This window comes from Otolemur garnettii, unplaced genomic scaffold (assembly GCF_000181295.1).
Source record: "Otolemur garnettii isolate 467f Iridium unplaced genomic scaffold, OtoGar3 scaffold00054, whole genome shotgun sequence".
Lineage (NCBI taxonomy): Eukaryota > Metazoa > Chordata > Mammalia > Primates > Galagidae > Otolemur > Otolemur garnettii.
The window spans coordinates 8,287,129-8,305,589 of NW_003852449.1; the positions used below are offsets into that span (position 1 = coordinate 8,287,129).

The window sequence follows — 18,461 nt, forward strand, 5'->3', positions numbered from 1 at the left end:
TTTTTTGGTTGTAGCTGTCATTGTTGTTTGGCAGGTCTGAGCTAGATTCAAACCCACCAGCTCCAGTGTATGTGGCTGGCACTCTAGCCACTGCGCTACAGACGCTGAGCCAAAAGGACATTTCTTGACCTACATATCAACAGCCATTATCTTTAGGCTGTAGAATGACACTGGTGTGGGTTGTATGGTTTTGTTATAGGTGGAGGGGGCATCTTTTGTCAGTTGATAGCATTTTATTAAGGAAATATGGTGGGCTTTTTTCCTTAGCGCACATGAGACTATAAACGTCATGAGACTTTCCTAAAACTGTTTTCTTAAAAAAAAAATAATAAATGATTTTCCTTGGCCTCTTCACTATCTCTTGACTTCACCAGCTCTAGTAATTGGTTTAACTTTTATACCAAATTTAAATGATGAAACAGTTTTATCACTTGTGAAAAACTTATCTTTGTTGCACAAAGAGATCTCCTTGAAAACAGACTTAAGGGGTGCTGATCCTGAACAATTGGCTAGGTCTTTTTGTTAAGCAACGTTCACCAACCTTCTAGGCTTTTTACTTGCTATTCAGCATTTGTGGTTTAGGTAAGTATCTTTTTCTTTTTGAGACAGAGTCTCATTCTGTCACTGTAGGTTGAGTGCCATGGAGTTATCATAGTTCACAGCAACCTCAAACTCCTGGACTCAAGAGATCCTCTGGCCTCAGGTTTTCTATTTAATAGTAGAGAGGATCAGATAAATATCGTAATACATTCACACATTTATGTATTTCTTTAGGACACGCCTTTAAGGTTGCTCTCAAATAGAAATAAAGGAAAGAGGATAATCCATCGCGTAAGATCTTGGAGCCAAGGGAGAGGATGGGAACTCATGTTCAGCTGGTGTTTACTGTCATAAGTGAGACTAGGAATTGTAGGGATTGAGAATTGAAATAACCATCCTGTTTGGCTTTTTATCTAAATTATTAATCATATTAATCAAGCCTATTTTTATAAATGGGATGGGGTGACAGATAAGGTAAAAGCAGTGAAAAAATACTTTCATGGTTGGTACAGAGCAGTGGTTCTCAACCTGTGGGTCACAACCACAGGAACTGTATTAAAGGGCCGTGGCATTAGGAAGGTTGAGAACCACTGGTATAGAGAATACAAGAAAGCCATAATTTTATAAAAAATAAAAGGCTGGATTGAGAACCCAGCACATTTGGAAAAATTGAGGGTTTTCAATCTCCAGGAATATTCTTTTTTTCTTTTTTGAGACAGAGCCTCTAGCTGTCACCCTGGGTAGAGTGCTGTGGCATCACAGCTCACAGCAACCTCCAACTCCTGGGCTCAAGCAAGTCTCCTGCCTCTACCTCCCAAGTAGAGGAGGTATTTTTTGGCTGCAGCTGTCATTGTTGTTTGGCAGCCCCGGGCTGGATTCAAACCCACTAGCTCAGTTGTATGTGGCTGGTGCCAAGCCTCCAGGAATATCCTTAAAGTGAATCAACCATGAGATTCAACCTGGAGAGGAAGAGAAAAGGATAAATGTCATAATAGTTTCAAAATTTTAGAAAAGAGAGAGAGCAAGATACTGAGAAGAGCTTAAATGGGACAATGAATAATAAGCAAAGCATAGCCTCGGCACCTGCGGCTCAAGTGGCTAAGGTGCCAGCCACATACACCAGCTGGCGGGTTCCAATCTAGCTCGACCCCACCAAATAACAATGGCTGCAACCAAAAAATAGCTGGGCATTGTGGTGGGCGCCTGTGGGCCCAGCTACTTGGGAGGCGGAGGCAAGAGAATCACTTGAGCCCCAAGAGTTGGAGGTTGCTGTGAGCTGTGGTGCCACAGCACTCTACCCAGGGCAATAGCTTGAGACTGTCTCCAAAAAAAAAAAAAAAAAAAAATTAAAATGAAGCATGGAATGTTCTTATTCATTGTTTACTTTAAAATGATTGAAGCATTTTTTTCATCTGCACAGGCACATTATTTTATTTAAAATGGAAATGTACTTTTTAAAGATGGAAATAAATTTTAAAAAAATTTTGTCAATTGCTGTTCAGCTTGTAGATTAAAGTATGACAGCTAATGTTAACTTGAAATTATCTGTATTCAAATAGGAAAGATTGTGATAAATATGTTTTTCGTATGCAAAAAAGGCAGAAAAGTAATGGTGGCATTGTCTGGGGCAACATCAAGAAGAAAATGGTAAGTAGTATTTATCCAACACTTATGAGACAGTTGTAATATATGATAAATTATAGTTATCAGTTATGTAACAGTCCTTCCCCTCAAGGTACATACGACTCAATACAAGTAAACTGTGAGGCCATGAATGAGATGAGTACGTTAAATACTGAAGGATCACAGGTGGCAGCTCATAGACTAAAGCCTTTGACCAAGGTGAGAATAGGTAAACATCTTCATTTGGGAAGTGAGGTAGGTACATTTCAGGCAATACAAAAGCATACTGTCTGTTCAGTGATGGGGAGTATTTCCAATTGAATCATAATTTTCATAGAATAGGAATTTTTTTTTTTTTTTTTTTTGCTTTTTCTTGAGTCAGAGTCTCACTCTTTTACCCAGGCTAGAGTATCATAGCATCAACCTAGCTAATAGCAACCTTAAATTCATGGGTTCAAGTGATCCTCCTGCCTCAGCCTCCCGAGTGCTGGAACTACAGGCACCTACTACAACACCCAGCTAATTATACTATTTTTAGTAGAAACAGGGTCACTTGCTCAGGCTGGTCTCAAACTCCTGAGTTCAAGCAATTCTCCTGCCTTAACTGTTGCCCAGTGGTAATACTACAGGTGCAAGCTAATGTGCCCAGACTTTGAATAAGAAATTTCATTAAATTCCATGTAGCTTTGTAATGGTTTCAAATATTTTCACATTCAATTATTTTATTTTCCCAGTTTTTTTATATCCGAACATACAAAATCCAATTACAAAAAAAATTTAACTAAAAGATGCCTTAATAGAGTGATCTTTGAGAAAAAATTTAATTACTTTTTAAATTTCTAATTTTAATTTGAATTACTGATGTCCAGATTTTATCCTGGAAAAGTTCGATTTATTTATTTATTTTTTTTGAGACAGAGTCTCACTACGTCTACTCACTTGGTAGAGTGTCATGGTGTCACAGCTCACAGCAACCTCCAACTCTTTGGCTCAAGTGATTCTCTTGCCTCAGCCTACCAAGTAGCTGGGACTACAGGCGCCAGCCACAATGCCTGGCTATTTTTTATTGCATTTGTCATTGTTGGTTAGCTGGCCTGGGCTGGGTTTGAACCCGCCAACTTCAGTGTATGTGTCTGGCAACGTAACCACTGTGCTACAGGTGCCGAGCCCACCTCAGATTTCTTCAAAGTAAATATCTAATCTTAGAGAATGACAGTTTATGGGCCTAGGGGACTACTTTGTCCCCCCAATGGTACTGCGTTAGATGATATAGCCATCTCTTCATTTGAAATACACAGAAAACTGGCCAAAGTATAATTCTTCTCAGAGAGTCTAAGTTAAATATTTGGTTTACACAATTATATCCGATCTATATGGGCTTTACTTGACCATTAGGAAATGGTAGCTAACTTGCTGGAGACCTTAGTTTAAAGCCAGTCTAGGGACTAAATTCAAAAGAAGTCTGTACTCTGTAATTGAAGTGAGCAGATGCCTTCTTAGTGTTTAAGATTCCCTTTTCATTATTTAATGAAAATGAACTTTTTGTTTGTTGCAAAGGACCTGGAATTAGATAAACATAGTAAGAAAACGTTGGAATGGGAATCCAGAGACTTAGCTCTACTTCCTGTTTTACCAGTATGTAATTGGTTGGCTTAAGAAATGCCCTAACCAAGTGTTTCCAAAGCTTTAATATGCTTAGAAGTCTGGGAGTCTTGTTAAACTCCAGTTCTGATATGGTAGATTTAAGATGCTGTACTCCTAACAAACTCCAGGTGAGGTCTGTGCTACTGATCCATGGACAGACTAATCCACTCAGTTTTCTTTGCAAAATGAAAAGAGGCTGATACAGATTAATCTATAAGGGCCCTTCCTATTGAGCACTTTTCATCTTTTTTATTGTTTCAGGTTGATTTGAAAGGGAACTTTTAATCTTTATAGGTTATACTTTCAGCAGTCTACCAAACTACAGTATTATGGTTTAGCCCCATTTATTTCATAGCATAATGTGGCCAATGTGTTAGGATGGGAGCAAAGGATTTAGTGTTCTAATTTCAAGATGCCATCTTTAGGACACTGAGCAAGCTACTTGAGTTTTCTAGCCTCATGTTAATTTTGTGTAGTATGATGGTAGTGATCAATTATACTGGCTTATGTTACCAAATAGTTTTTAGAGTCATAATACAGCATTTTGCCTCATCTCATAGGAAAAAACTACAATCTATGGACATGAGTTTGTATCTCAAAGGTTTCTTACAGCAGTACTTACCCTTAGTATAGGGGATATACTCCTGTTACAGCTTATTTTCTACTCTGTAACTTCTGGTTTTTTAAAGATTGCCAAACATGGCCTATAGTTTGATTGATGAATGTTAGCCCGTACTTCAAACTTGTCATATACGTTGCATTTTAGCAAAGAATTTGAAGGGAATTAGTTTTGTCAGTATTATGTTTTCCAAAAGCATATTTTTACCTATAGTCTGTTAGGATAATAACCATAATAATAAATTATATTTTGAGTTAAGTTTACGAGCATATTAAGTAATTTGTTGTTTTTGTTGTTGTTGTTGTTGCAGTTTTTGGTCAGGGCCGGGTTTGAACCCACCACCTCCGGATATATGGGGCTTGCACCCTACTCCTTTGAGCCACAGGCGCCACCCTACTTAGTAATTTTTTGAATCAAGTAAATTCTTAGTACATTTTGACAACTTTCAGAGGTCTATAGACTATCCTTTAACCACTGTAGCATAGTTTATATATTTCCTTACAGTAATGTTTGTCAACAGTGAGAAATGTTAAGTCATGGTTCTTGCCCTAGGTAAACTCAATTTAAACAAGAATTAGGCACTTCACAGATAATAATGTGATTACATATCACTACAGACATATGTTCAAAGTACTCTGGCATAAGATATGTTTAATTTGGTTTAGGCTTGAGGTAAGCTTCCTAAGAGGCGTCATTTAGCTGTTATTGTGAACTCTTTTATAGGTTGAAACTGATGTCTCACCTCCAACATCAAGAAGAAAAAATCCATTTAACAGAGGTAATACACTTAAATTTTTCTTTTTTAGCTCAGTTCTGTTATATGGTAGTTTGTATAGGTGATATTTGATTGCTTTCAGATCTACCATTTAGTTCCTTGTATTTGTTTTCAGTTTCATTGAAATTACTTTTAGAAGTGTATTAATCCTTTTTATTAAACTTCTCTTTCTTTACAGATTTAGCAGAAAACTCTGGTATTGGAAAACTTTTCACTAATGCTATGGAATCTTTAGATGAAGAAGAGAAAGATTATTATTTTTCAAACTCTGATTCTGCATAGTAAAAATGAGAAAATACAACTTCCCAAGGAAACATGGTATTTGTATCTTCATTTGGAGTACATGTATTTTTTTATATAAAAAGTAGCTTCATGTGCATATATGGAATTTTTTCCAAAGATTTCATGTGTTTATATTGAAAGTAAAATACCCTTCTGTAGAATATTCTCTTGCTACACCTTACTAAAACTGTAAGGAAAATTGTTTTTGCTTACGTAGATGTTTGTAAATTTGTTTTACAATATTAAAACATACAAAGATAAGTTTCTTATAAGCATCTAAGTCTGTTTACTTTAAGCAAATTATGTCCCAAATAGATTTTTAAAAAGCTTTCAGGAAAATGTTGCTACCATCAATGAGGTAAGAGGGGATGTAAGAGGGTGTATTGGTGGCCACTAAAGTCAGGAAAACTTGTAAGTTAGCATTTACCACCCCACTTGATACACAAAAGCCAGAATGGATCTAATGTTTAAATTACACATTCTTGAAACTATGTGACATGCTTCTCTCCTGATTGTTTTTCTTAAAACTTATGATTGACATATCTATAAAACCTATGTAAATTTATTATTGCCTTTTCATTGTTTTATCAGATAGAATTAGTTAACAGTTTTGTTGCATTCTTAATCCTTATTACATATGCATATAATCCTTATTACATATACTTAAATTGATCTCGATATTTTGATTGTATTAGACAGACATTCAGTTAATAAACCCACTATTAGTAGTCAAGTTTATGTTGTGTCATAGTAAACATCCTTTCTGTTCCTGACAGCGCCTTTAGAAGTAAACTGCTTTTTAGCTTACTATATTTTACAGTTTGATATAGAATATTTCCTCTCTGGCTACATATTTGCCTACCCTTTCTCTCCAGTTAGATTGTTCAAATAAAGTTAGACTGCTTTTATATTAGTTTCTTATTTTTGTTGCTTATTTTTAATTACTAGATCACAGAGAGATAAATATGCATTTTCTTAATGACCCTATTTTAGTTTCCTCAACAATACCTGAACTTTTAGTGGAAAATATTTTCTTGTTTCTTAAGAATTTAGTCAAAGCTGAGTACAGTATCCCATGCCTCTAGTTCCCACTACTTGAGCAGTTGAACAGGAAGATAGCTTGATCCAAGGAGTTCAAGATTGTAGTACCCTATGATGACACCTGTGAATAGCCACTGCACTGAAGCCTAGGCAATACAGGAAAACATTGTGCATTTAAAGCAGAGAATTTAGTAATAACCAGCAGTTATAGACAAGACTTATAGAAATACAAGATTTACAAGAAGACATGGGCAGAGCAAGATGACCAAATAGAACCATCCCTACACAGGAACACCAAAGTCAACAACTATCCACACCAGAAAGCACTTTCAGAAGAACCGAAACAGAGATCTCAGGCCTTGGTTTCATTTGGTTTTTGAGGCAGAGTCCCACTCTGTTGCCCCAAACTAGAATGCCATGGCATCACAGCTCACAATAATCTCAAACTTCTAGGCTTACACCATCCTCTTACCCTCCCAAGTAACTGATACTACAGACATGTGTCACCACACCCACCTAAACTTGGTTTCACATGTTCTCACTCATATGGGGAAACTAAATGTTAAAATAATTGATCTCATCAAATCAGAGAACAGAATGATGATTACCAGAGGCTGGGAAGGGTAGTGCATAGGGATGGTTAATGAGTCCAGAAATATAGTTAGATAGAATGAATAATGTTTGTTAGCACAACAAAGTGACTATAGTCTCTATATAAGCTATTATGTACCCATGATAATTAAAAATAAAACACGGGGAAACAAGATGGCAGACTAGTAGTATCTCCCTGCTGGCCTCTGGGAAAGAGAGAGAACCCAACTATATTTGGCATGGGGAACCTACCTGGAGTTGTTGCTTCAGGTGCTCAGCAAGGTGGTGGTGGACTGCAGGAGACAACAGGAGGTCTGGAGCTGTAAGGACTGACAGAAGGCAAGTGCCGGCAAGTGCACCGGCCAGCCCCCCTACGGACGTCTGGGGACATGAGGGAGCCATTTTGCAGTTTTTAGATTTCAGGGGAAGCTGCACATTGAGTGGAAAGCTTGGACGAGTGAGTAGACTCAAACAGTGTACAGTGACCAGGTTTGAATACTGGGTAGAGTGGACAGCTTGGCTGCTGGCTGGGCTGCCATTTGTGGGAAGGTCTATGGGTAGGACTGTCCATAGGGACCTAAAGCATAGCTGATTCTGGTATGCCGAGCTCAGTCTTTCATTCTTGGGGTGAGCTGAGTGGCTCCCATACCTCCCAGGAATTGTCAGGGGCCTTTGTGAGACTTGCCTTTTAAGGATTCTGGAGAGCTTTGACACCCCAATGCAGCAGGAACTGAATGCTGAGGAAACAACCAGGCACTCACTGAGGGCAACTAAGTAAGGATGACAGGGCTGTTCTTCTTGGCTTGTGTTCTGTCTCCTAAAACCACAGCACCACCTGGTGTCCTGGCTGGCTCTGGCATTGGCACACTCTCTGTAGGGGTGTGTGGGTGTGTGTGTGTGTGTGTGTGTGTTCCTATTCTTCCTCCCTTCTGGAACATTTTTTTTTAAGATTATTTTTTCTTTGTTGTTGAGGTTATTCTTGTTTGGGGTTATTAGAGTTTTGTTTGTTTTTTGCTAATTTGTTTGGTTGTATTCTTAATTTCCATTTTCTTCAAGAGCAAGAGCTCCTGTTTATTTTATGTTTTTTTTATTTTTTTATTTTTTGCAGTTTTTGGCCAGGGCTAGGTTTGAACCTGCCACCTCTGGCATATGGGGCCGATGCCCTACTCCTTTGAGCCACAAGCACCACCCAGGGCTCCTATATTTTTGTTACAGTATTTCAGCTCCATTTATTCTATTTTACTTCTTTTTTTCACTTTCAGTAGAGACTTTTCTACATATTTTATCTTTTCCATATAAATTGCTCATACAACAGTTAAAATATCTCCCCCTTCTTATGTTCTTTCTTCCCCCACTTTCTCCTTCTTTATCTGCTATAACCTGTATTTTTAATTTTCCTTATCTATTATTTGTTTTTGCTCTTTTGTCATAGTGCGGGGCGGGGGGAGGGGGGCGGGGTTACAGCAGTGGCCGGGCTTAAAGAGGTCAAGAGATCAGGGTCAGGAGAGTCTTTCTACATTTGGCCTTTGGAAAGACAATACTGACAAGTCCACAGTGCTGATTTTTTTTCCCTTTTTTTTTCTTTTCTTTTTCTCTTCTTTTTTTTTGGCAGAGGTAGGGTCTTGCTTTCCTCAGGCTGGTAATGAGCTCCTGATTTTGACAGACCCGCCCAGCCCCCCAAAATCCTTGAGCTGCAGGCACGGCCATAGCACCATGCCAAACAACACCATTTTTCCTATCAATTTCATTCTCTCTTTCTGTCCTCCCACTCCCTGTTCTTCCATTCTATTTTTTCATCCCTTCTTTGCGCCCCCTTCTCTTTTCTTTTCTTTCTCCCTGCTCACTCTTTATCCTTCTCTTCTTTTTGGCCTTATACCAACAGGCCACTTAAACATCTAAGCTCAGAGATAAGGTAATTTAAAGTGAGGGAGACAGTAAGAAGGAAAACATAGAGCATGGAGGTGAACAAGAAGAAAACATACATGAGGAGGAACCAACACAAAAATTCTGACAACATGAAAACCTAAAACAGAACAACTCCCCAAGGGAGTACCAGGAGGCAGCTACTGCAGAGGACTCCACCTATAAAGAATTAATGGAACTGACAGAAAGGGCATTTAAAATATAGGTGATGAAGGCAATAAAGAAAATTGATGAGAAAGTAGAAAAACAGAACCAAAAAATGGACAAAAGACATGAAGAATATAGAAAGGGTATGGCAGAGCTTAAGGAAATGAAGTAGTCAATCAGAATTTAAAGAGGCAGTAGAAAGTATCAATAACAGATTAGACCATAGAGAAGAATCTCAGAGCTAGAGGACAAAGTTCATGACCTAACCCAGGTAGTTAAAGAGGCAAAAAAGAAGTGACAGAAAGCAGAACAATCAAACAGAGAATTACAGGAATTTAGGAAGTGTTCAAACATATAAATTATAGGGATCCCTGAAAGGGAAAAAAATAGTCCCAAAGGAATGGAAGCTCTACTGGAAGACATGAATGAAAACTTCCCAAGTTTCACTAAAGATTCTGACACACTCCTTCCCCCTTTCAGAGGGAAACAGAACCCTGGGTCACCTCAACTCAAACAGAGCTTCTCCAAGACACATTGAAATGAACCTGTCCAAAATTAAGATGAAAGAGAAAATTCTGCAAGCAGCCAGGAGTAAGTGCCAATTGACCTACAGAGGCAAATCTATCAGGGTGACAGAAGATTTTTCAGCTGAAACTTTCTAAGCCAGAAGAGAATGGTCATCTATTTTTCTTTTTTGAGACAGTCTTACTTTGTCACTCTCGATAGAGTGCTATGGCATTATAGCTCACAGCAACCTTGAACTCTTGGGCTCAAGTGTTTCTCTTGCCTCAGCCTGATGAGTAGCTGGGACTACAGGTGCCTGCCACAACGCCCAGCTATTTTTAGATATAGGGTCTCACTCTTGCTCAGGCTGTTTTCAAACTCCTAAACTCAGGTAATCCACCCGCCTCAACTTCTAGCATGTTAGGATACTTTTAACCTTAAACAAAATAATTGTCATTCCAGATTTCTGTATCCTGCTATGCTAAGCTTTAAAATTGATAGAGAAATAAAATCTTTTCCCAGTATGCAAACATTGAGGACATTTTCCATAAGACCAGCTCTATGAGAAATACTTAGACCTATTCACCACACTGACCATCAAAATCCATCACCAGTAAAGTAAATACCTAGAAACTAAAGGTCAAAACTTAGCTTCCACAATAGCGCAAGGGATAAAACTATGCAACAGACTTTCACAAAATAAAATGTAAATGGTTTGAATTTCCTACTGAAGAGGCACAGGCTAGCTAATTGGATAAAAAAGCACAAGCTGTCCATATGCTATCTCCAGGAAGCACACCTAGCCTTGAAGGACAAAAGACTCAAGGTTAAAAGATGGAAAACAGAATTTCCATCTTTCTTCTGCAACCAGAAGAAAGTAGGGGTTGCAATCTTATTTTCAGATACAAGTGGATTTAAAGCAACTAAAGTCAAAAAAGACAAAGATGAAAGTTTCATATTGGTCAAGAGAACAATACAAGAGGATATTTCAATTCTAAATATTCATGCACCTAATTTAAATGTTCCCAGATTTATAAAACAGACTTTGATTAGTCCAAGCAATGTGATATTCCATGACACCATAATAGCTGGGGACTTTAACACCCCTCTGAAAGAACTAGACAGATCCTCTAAACAGAAACAAAGATACAAATAACTTACATGTGACTCTACAATAAATGGGTTTAATAGACATATATAGAACACAGCATCCCAAAGCTAAGGAATATACATTCTTGTCAGCCCATGGAACATACCCCAAAATAGATCAGATCCTATGTCACAAATCAAACCTCAACAAAATCAAAAGAATTGAAATTATACCTTTGTATATTCTTAGACCACAAGGCAATAAAGGTGGAACTCCAACAAAAATTGTTACAATGAAAGAGAAATTATTATATTAGATACCTAAATCCAAAAAACAGAGAGCACTTCAACAAACTGATGAATCATCTTAAGAATGTAGAAAAGGAAGACCAATCCAATCCCAGACTTAGCAAAGAAAAGAAATAACCAAAATTAAATCAGAAATTAATGAAACTAAAAATAAAAGAGTCATTCAGAAAACTAATGAAACAAAAAGTTGGTTCTTTGAAAAAAATAATAAAATTGATAAACCTCTGGCCAAATTAACTAGAAATAGAAAAGTAAAATCTCTAGTAGCCTCAATCAGAAATGAAAAAGGAAAAAAAAAACCATATCACAGAGATACAAGAGATTATCTCTACACACCTACAGTGGCGAGGAGGGTCAGAATGTTCAGTAGATTAGATAAGAAACTAGTCTGAGAAACGTCCAGAAAGAAATCAGAGAAATCTCTTAGCAGAGACCAGGGTTATCAGTGGAGTTAGAAGGCAGTTGACAATTACCTTCCAGCTGTGGCTATCAAGCCTGTGGGCTGTAACCAGTTCCTCATTAATTCCCTATAATGGAGTTGTTTAATATGTGTTTTAATACTTAACTGTCCTTCCCACTGATAGTCTTCTTCCTTCATAAAAAGACCACCTGTTTAACTGAGTTATGAGACTGTTAACTTCTCACTTTTTTACTTTGTATGTACACGCCCCCAAATCCTAATAAAAAGCTCTTGAGATTTTGGTTCAGGGTAGCACCAATCTGCCTCACTAAAGGCTGACAGGGCTGTAGAAACTCTGTGTGTAAATTTCTCACACAATTCTTCACCATCTCTAGACCCCAGGTGTTCAGGAAAGTTCCCATTTGGGGAATGCTCAGTCTGCCATTGTGTGGCTCCCTCCTACTCAACACCCAGAGAATAAAGGATAGAATAAAGAGGTAGCAGGATGCCCATAATTAAAGGCTTCTTTTGTACTATATTCACTAAAAGAAAAAACCTCACGCATGTTGCAGATATAAACATGAAGCTTAAAAAGTATCACAAAGACTACAATGGGTCAATATAATAGGTAAACAAAACAGGTCTACATCCAATAATTTATAGAAAAATTTATACTATAAGATATTGTGGTTTATCTATAGGAAAACTGTTTATGACCACATTATCCAAGTCCAAGATAATATAAAACTTCTTTGAATACATTTCAACAACAAAAAAGTAGGGAAGCTCGGAGTTCATTATTAATAGGATTTAAGTGTACTTGACCGAAACACCTTTGGTAAAATATTCAGTTAAATTTTCTACTTTACTAATTACAGATCAATTATCTCACAACACTCCTACCACCCACACCTTACCGAGTATGGGCTCAGTGTATTTAAAATATTCTAGATATTGTGGTTTATATAAAGGAAAACTGTTTATGACCACATTTGCAGCAGTCACAGACACATCAGTGCTACTATACTAACAAACAATAAGTACATACTTTAATCTTGGGGAAAACTCCAAATTACATCCCTAACTCAGTTTTTACTTTTTTAAACTATTCTCAAAATTACCTGTAGTAAACCTTGGTTTATTCAATTAAAAAATGGTTTCATAATCTAGTCAAAATGATTACAGAACACCAGGTTTTCTTTTTAAATAATTTCTATAATCTATATAAATAAAAATGGACAAAATATAAAATAATATCTTTAAGTGATAAGGAAATACTCTCTTATTTACAAATTTTATTATTTTTGCTTTTTTTTTTTTTTTTTAGAGACAGAGTCTCACTTTGTCACCCTCAGTAGACTGCTGTGGTATCACAGCTCACAGCAACCTCCAGCTCTTGGGCTTAGGCAATTCTCTCACCTCAGCCTCCTGAGTAGCTGGGACTACAGGTACCCACCACAACACTCAGCTATTTTTTTGTTGCAGTTTGGCTGGGGCTGGGTTCAAACCCGCCACCCTCAGTATATGGGGCCAGCACCCACTCACTGAGCAACAGACACCGCCCATATTTACAAATTTAAATTGATAATCACAAACCACAGCAATGGTAACCGAAGTGCATTTAGTACTGTGAGAGTTCTCTGATAACCACGTCTTGAGTAGCCTGGTCATGCATCAGATTTCAGTCTACCTTGGTTAATATTATCTGGTAACATTTGTATGTCAAATATGTAGTGAACATATTTATAGATCTCCTCAGCCTTTTGATGGGTTACATGTGCATACATGGAGATTTCTTGAGGTGAGCTGAAAAATAAGACAAAATTATTATACTTAGAACATCTGATTTTCATAAAATGTAATATCTTACTTAATACCAAACAACAGCCTTTAATAAAAACATCTCTTCCTAAGCATTAAACATGCAGTTGATGTCTTTAGCATTAGTTAAACAACACAAAAATGTACTTGTTTCCTTTATTTAAAAACATCTGCAATAATAATGATTTTAACATCTGCAGTGAACCAAATGTTTCTGTTTCCCCCAAATTTATATGTTGAAACTCTAATCCCAATGTAACGGTATTTTGAGGTGGAGTCTTTGGGAGGTAATTAGGTCCAACAGGTAGACCTCTTAGTGCTCTTACTAGAACAAGACAGCCAATGTACTCAGCTCTACTATGAAACTAATTTATAGCTTTCATAGGAAAGCTATAACCCAATTTTAGCTCAGGAATATGGAGAGAGGGGAGAGGGAGGTAAGGGGAGAGGGGAGAGGGTAGGTAGAAGGAGGGTGATTGGTGGGATCACGCCTATGGTTCATCCTATAAGGGTACATGTGAATCTCTCTAAATGCAAAATATAAATGTTTTAACACAATAACTAAGAAAAAGACATGAAGGCTATGTTAACCAGTTGGATGAAAGTATTTCAAACTGTATACAGAAACAGTACATTGTACCTCATAATAGTATTAATGTACGCTGCTGTGATTTAATAAAAAAAAGAACAAGACAGAAAGCTAGTTAGCACTATTTCTGCCATGTGAAGATACAGCAGGAAGTCACGCTGGCACCCTAATCGCAGACTGCCAGTGTCTAAAACTGAGAAATAAATTTCTGTTGTTTATAAAGCACCGAGTTTATGGTACTGTTTTATAGAAGCCTGAGCTAAGACAGTATCTTACATGGACCTTTAGTTAAAATGAACCTAATGTTCTAAAACCTCCATCTTCAGGCAATATAATGATCAAAATCTGTAATATCCTCAGCTTGAACATTGTTCTAGTTATAGAACTGAACAGCCCAGAAATGGTAGAATGCAAGGTCAAATATAAATGTCGCTTATTGTCTATCTCCCCATAGGACTCTAAACACCTTGAAAACAATGCCTCTATACATTTTTTCTTTTCCAGTATTTTCCCCATTAATATCCCTGAACTTCATATAGTAAATGATACATGTTGGCAAGCAAAAAAAAAGCTTTACTGAATAAAATAATAGGCATATACCTCTTAATTTAAAAAAATTTTGAAATTCTATTAAATACTTTTAGGAATCTTTAAATGGTAATAATTTAAAACTATTATTAAAAGAGACATACCTGTTAGCCATCTTTCTCACAGATGAAAACTGGTGACACAAATTTAATGCAGTTATATAACTTGTATTTGGAATACTTAAATAAAATGAAAGTGCCTCACATTTACTACTGTTCACCACCATTGGAACACAAATACCAACATTCTTTCTTTGTTCCACTAAAGACAATTCCTTTAGCAAATCTGCAGTTTCTTCTTGGCAGGAACTAAAAAGAATTCGGATTCCAGCACCAATTAAGGTAGTCAGTAGGCTGTCATAGCTCTTTGTTCTCCTAAACATCCTTGATGTGTCTCCTAAATATTTCATATTTAGGAAAAAGCAAATGTTAGCCTATATTATTAAGTAGAATCATTAATATACTTTATTAGTATACTTTATTTTATACTAAAATACCAAGATCTAGGGTGGCGCCTGTGGTTCAGTGGGTAGGGCGCAGGCCCCATATACCAAGGGTGGCTGGTTCAAACCCAGCCCCAGCCAAACTGCAACAACAACAAAAAAATAGCCGGGGGTCGTGATGCCTGTAGTCCCAGCTACTAAGGAGGCTGAGGCAAGAGCATCTCCTAAGCCCAGGAGTTGGAGGTTGCTGTGAGCTGTGTATCGAGGGCAATAAAGTGACACTTTGTCTCTACAAAAAATAAAACCAAGATCTATACCATCGAGCAAATTAGTGTCACATTCTGCTAATGAGAATCCTACAGCTAATGTTTTAAAGTGATTCTCAAATATCTGAGAAATAAAATAGGGAGAACTGTCTCTGAGAGTGTCTTGAAGTGGAATCAACATAGACTAGGTAAATAAGTAAGGGAAAGCTTATATTCCTAGATAATTCATTCCTGAAGACCAAGACAGTATTACTCATCTCTACAATTTTTCATTCTAGCATTAAGCATTGGGTTTACTGATATAAAATTATATTACGCAATTATTCCAACCCATTTTAATGCTGTCCTGCCAATTAATTTGCCCTAACCTTTCCTGTTCATTTTCTCTTTTCATACCCTTTTATTAGCATTTCCCGTTATACTTCCCCACAAGATACTTCTCCATAACTTTTGCCATGTCACTTTCCTCTCTATTCCAAATCTTTCCTTTATTCCTTGCTTTTCAAATCAAAAAGGGAAAAAATGGGTTACGGAAAGTTAAAGTGACCTATCTGAAGTCGTATGGTTCACCAGTGACAGCATGAAGATCCACTGAGAACATAAAGTTGAAATCAAGTTGCCCAATTTCCAAACCAATGTCTTATATAAACTACACTATTCTCTTTTACATAGATTATTTGATTCTTCCGTAATTGCTTTCACCCATATTTCACTTTTTCTCGTAATCTCACAAGGTATGTAGGACGAGTACATCATCAACCCCTCCAGGGGAATGATTTGTCAATGAAATGTCACATAGGTATAGAAACGGGTGCCTCTTCTGATTACACATCTCACCATCTCTTCACTATTCTTCAGGGCTCTCCACACAAATGATTAGCACAGAAATTTCCTAACTGAACCTCAAATCCAACATTTCCAAATGCATCCTAGGCAGCCATTACAGGGACCCATTAAGAACTCAACTCAAAGCTTGGCCCCCATAGCACAGTGGTTCCAGCACCAGCCACATACACCAATGCTGGCAGGTCCGAACCCAGCTAGGGCCAAGTGCAACAAAAAAATAGCTGGGCATTATGGCAGGCGCCTGTAGTCCCAGCTACTGGGAGGATAAAAGAGAATCACTTAAGCCCAGGAGTTTGAGGTTGCTGTGAACTGTGACGCCACCTCACTGTACGAAGGTGACATAGTGACACTCTGTCTCAAGAAAAAAAAGAAAAAGAACTCAACTGAAGATGTTCAAAATTGAGCTGCTCTTGCCCTCAAATCCTCTGCTCTTATATTCATAATTGTAATAAATGACACCACTGCCTAACTGCCCAATAACCATCGGTCAATTCAGCATAATTTTCTATTTCTTCCACCAACTCCTGCTTATCCTGGCTCTTAAACATCTCCTGAGTAATATTTCTCTTCTCCATTACTGCCTTAGTGAAGCCCTCATCCTTACTGGATTCCTGAGAAAGTCTCCTTTGGGTTCACTTGCCTTCAATTTCTCACCCTTCAATTCTCGGAAGCTACATTTAAATACAGTGACTAATGAAAAACATCATGGCATTATGAAAAAATGAAATGACATTCCTAAATTACTTATTTATATTTTAAGAGTTTCCTATATTCTGACAGTAGAATAAATTGTCAAGTTCATAGACAGTCTTATAAATAAATATATTTTAAAATACAAACCTCTTCTTTCTCTGTCCTTTTCCACAATCACACATATTCTTTCAAACATGCTCTGCAGGTGCTGGATCTGCTCAATGAGCTTGTTCTTACTGACACTAGTTAACATCTCAGACTGATGCCTCCTTTCCACCACCATGCGGTTACTCACAATGTAATCGCAGCCATTAAGAGGACAAACCTCTACTTGCAATCCATGAACTGCTCTTAGGGAAGAAATTACTTCTAAACCAGAAGTGATTTCATGACTATCTACAAGAATACAGGCACTTTTTCCTTCCTGTGGAAGTCTAAGAGAAGAATGTGTCTCAGCCACGCATGGTCCTGCACTGGAGCAGCATGTCCCTGAAGTGCTAGAATCCTCCAGAGTGCCAACCTGAAAAAGTTAAAAACATCGATCACAACGAGGCTTACTATGTGTTAGCAACACAAACCTCTCCTTCCTGGTAATGTTCTTTTTTCCTTCTTCGACATATCCAATGTGACTACACACGAAGGAACAAACAAGCATTCCTCAAAAAAATTATGAAGCTGTAATGTAATTAACAACAAAAGCTAAGAAGAGAAAGAGGTGAAGAAATTGGGGAAAGCCTAACAAAGAAGAGGAAAGAAAATAAATGTAAAAAGGAAAATTAAAATTTTAGCCCAGAGGGGGAGAAAAATGACAAGAAAGTTAAATAACAACCTGAAAAACAGATTAGAGTTCATGTCAAACAAAGAACAAGGAGATTAACATGATATTATTGGAAAATAATTGCAAGACAGGATAACTAGAAAGTATCTCTAGCTAAAAGCAGCTAAAACCTGATAAAAAACACATTTTTAAGAAATATTTCAGCCAGGCCCAGTGGCTCATGCCTTTAATCCTAGCACTCTGGAAGGCTGAGACAGGAGGATCCCTTGAGTTCTGGAGTTCAAGACCAGCCTGAGCAAGAGTGAAACCCCCATCTCTAGCAAAAAAATAAAAATTAGGTGTGATAGCAGGCGCCTGTAGTCCCAGCTACTCAGGAGGCAAAGGCAGAGGATTGCCTAACCCAGGAGTTTGAGGTTGCTGTGAGCTCGGCTGACCCAGTGACCTCCAACCTGGGGCAACACTGAGAGACGGTCTCAAAAAAAAATAAATAATAATAATAATCTTCAAAATACACACCTGGGCTGACAAGAAATTAAGGAATGCACCAAGGTAAACAGAAGAAAAGTGAACCCCCTGGAACTTACTTAAGCCAGGAACAAAACAGGTTCCCTTTGCAAAGTACCTACTAAATCCCTTTGGCAGTTTCTCTTTTGACAAAGACACAGGGGAAAAATCCCCTTAGAATTGGTATCTACAGGGCAGTGCCTGTGGCTCAGTGAGTAGGGCACTGGCCCTATATAGTCAGAGTGGCAAGTTCAAACACAGCCCCAACCAAACTGCAACTAAAAAATAACCGTGCGTTGTGGTGGGCGCCTGTAGTCCCAGCTACTGGGGAGACTTGAGGCAAGAGAATCGCCTAAGCCCGAGAGCTGGAGGTTGCTGTGAGCTGTGACGCTACAGTGCCCTACCAAGGTTGACAAAATGAGACTGTCTCTTAAAAAAAAAAAAAAA

At 37.7% G+C, this 18,461-nt stretch overlaps 2 protein-coding genes across 2 annotated transcripts in view; one reads left to right on the top strand and one right to left on the bottom strand.

The window, feature by feature from the left end:
• The window catches only part of MIS18BP1 (MIS18 binding protein 1), a 39,256-nt gene extending 33,743 nt beyond the window's left edge, over nt 1–5,513 (top strand). The window contains exons 14-16 of the mRNA XM_023514516.1: nt 2,100–2,187; nt 5,150–5,204; nt 5,380–5,513. Coding sequence (XP_023370284.1) covers nt 2,100–2,187; nt 5,150–5,204; nt 5,380–5,483 — 247 coding nt within the window. The 3' untranslated portion in view covers nt 5,484–5,513. The remainder of the gene's footprint in view (nt 1–2,099; nt 2,188–5,149; nt 5,205–5,379) is intronic.
• Nucleotides 5,514–13,053: 7,540 nt separating this feature from the next.
• FANCM (Fanconi anemia complementation group M) overlaps nt 13,054–18,461 on the bottom strand; it is a 63,018-nt gene continuing 57,610 nt past the window's right edge. The window contains exons 21-23 of the mRNA XM_003792173.3: nt 16,880–17,252; nt 14,590–14,881; nt 13,054–13,293 (exon numbers count right to left, since the gene is read on the bottom strand). Coding sequence (XP_003792221.1) covers nt 13,155–13,293; nt 14,590–14,881; nt 16,880–17,252 — 804 coding nt within the window. The 3' untranslated portion in view covers nt 13,054–13,154. The remainder of the gene's footprint in view (nt 13,294–14,589; nt 14,882–16,879; nt 17,253–18,461) is intronic.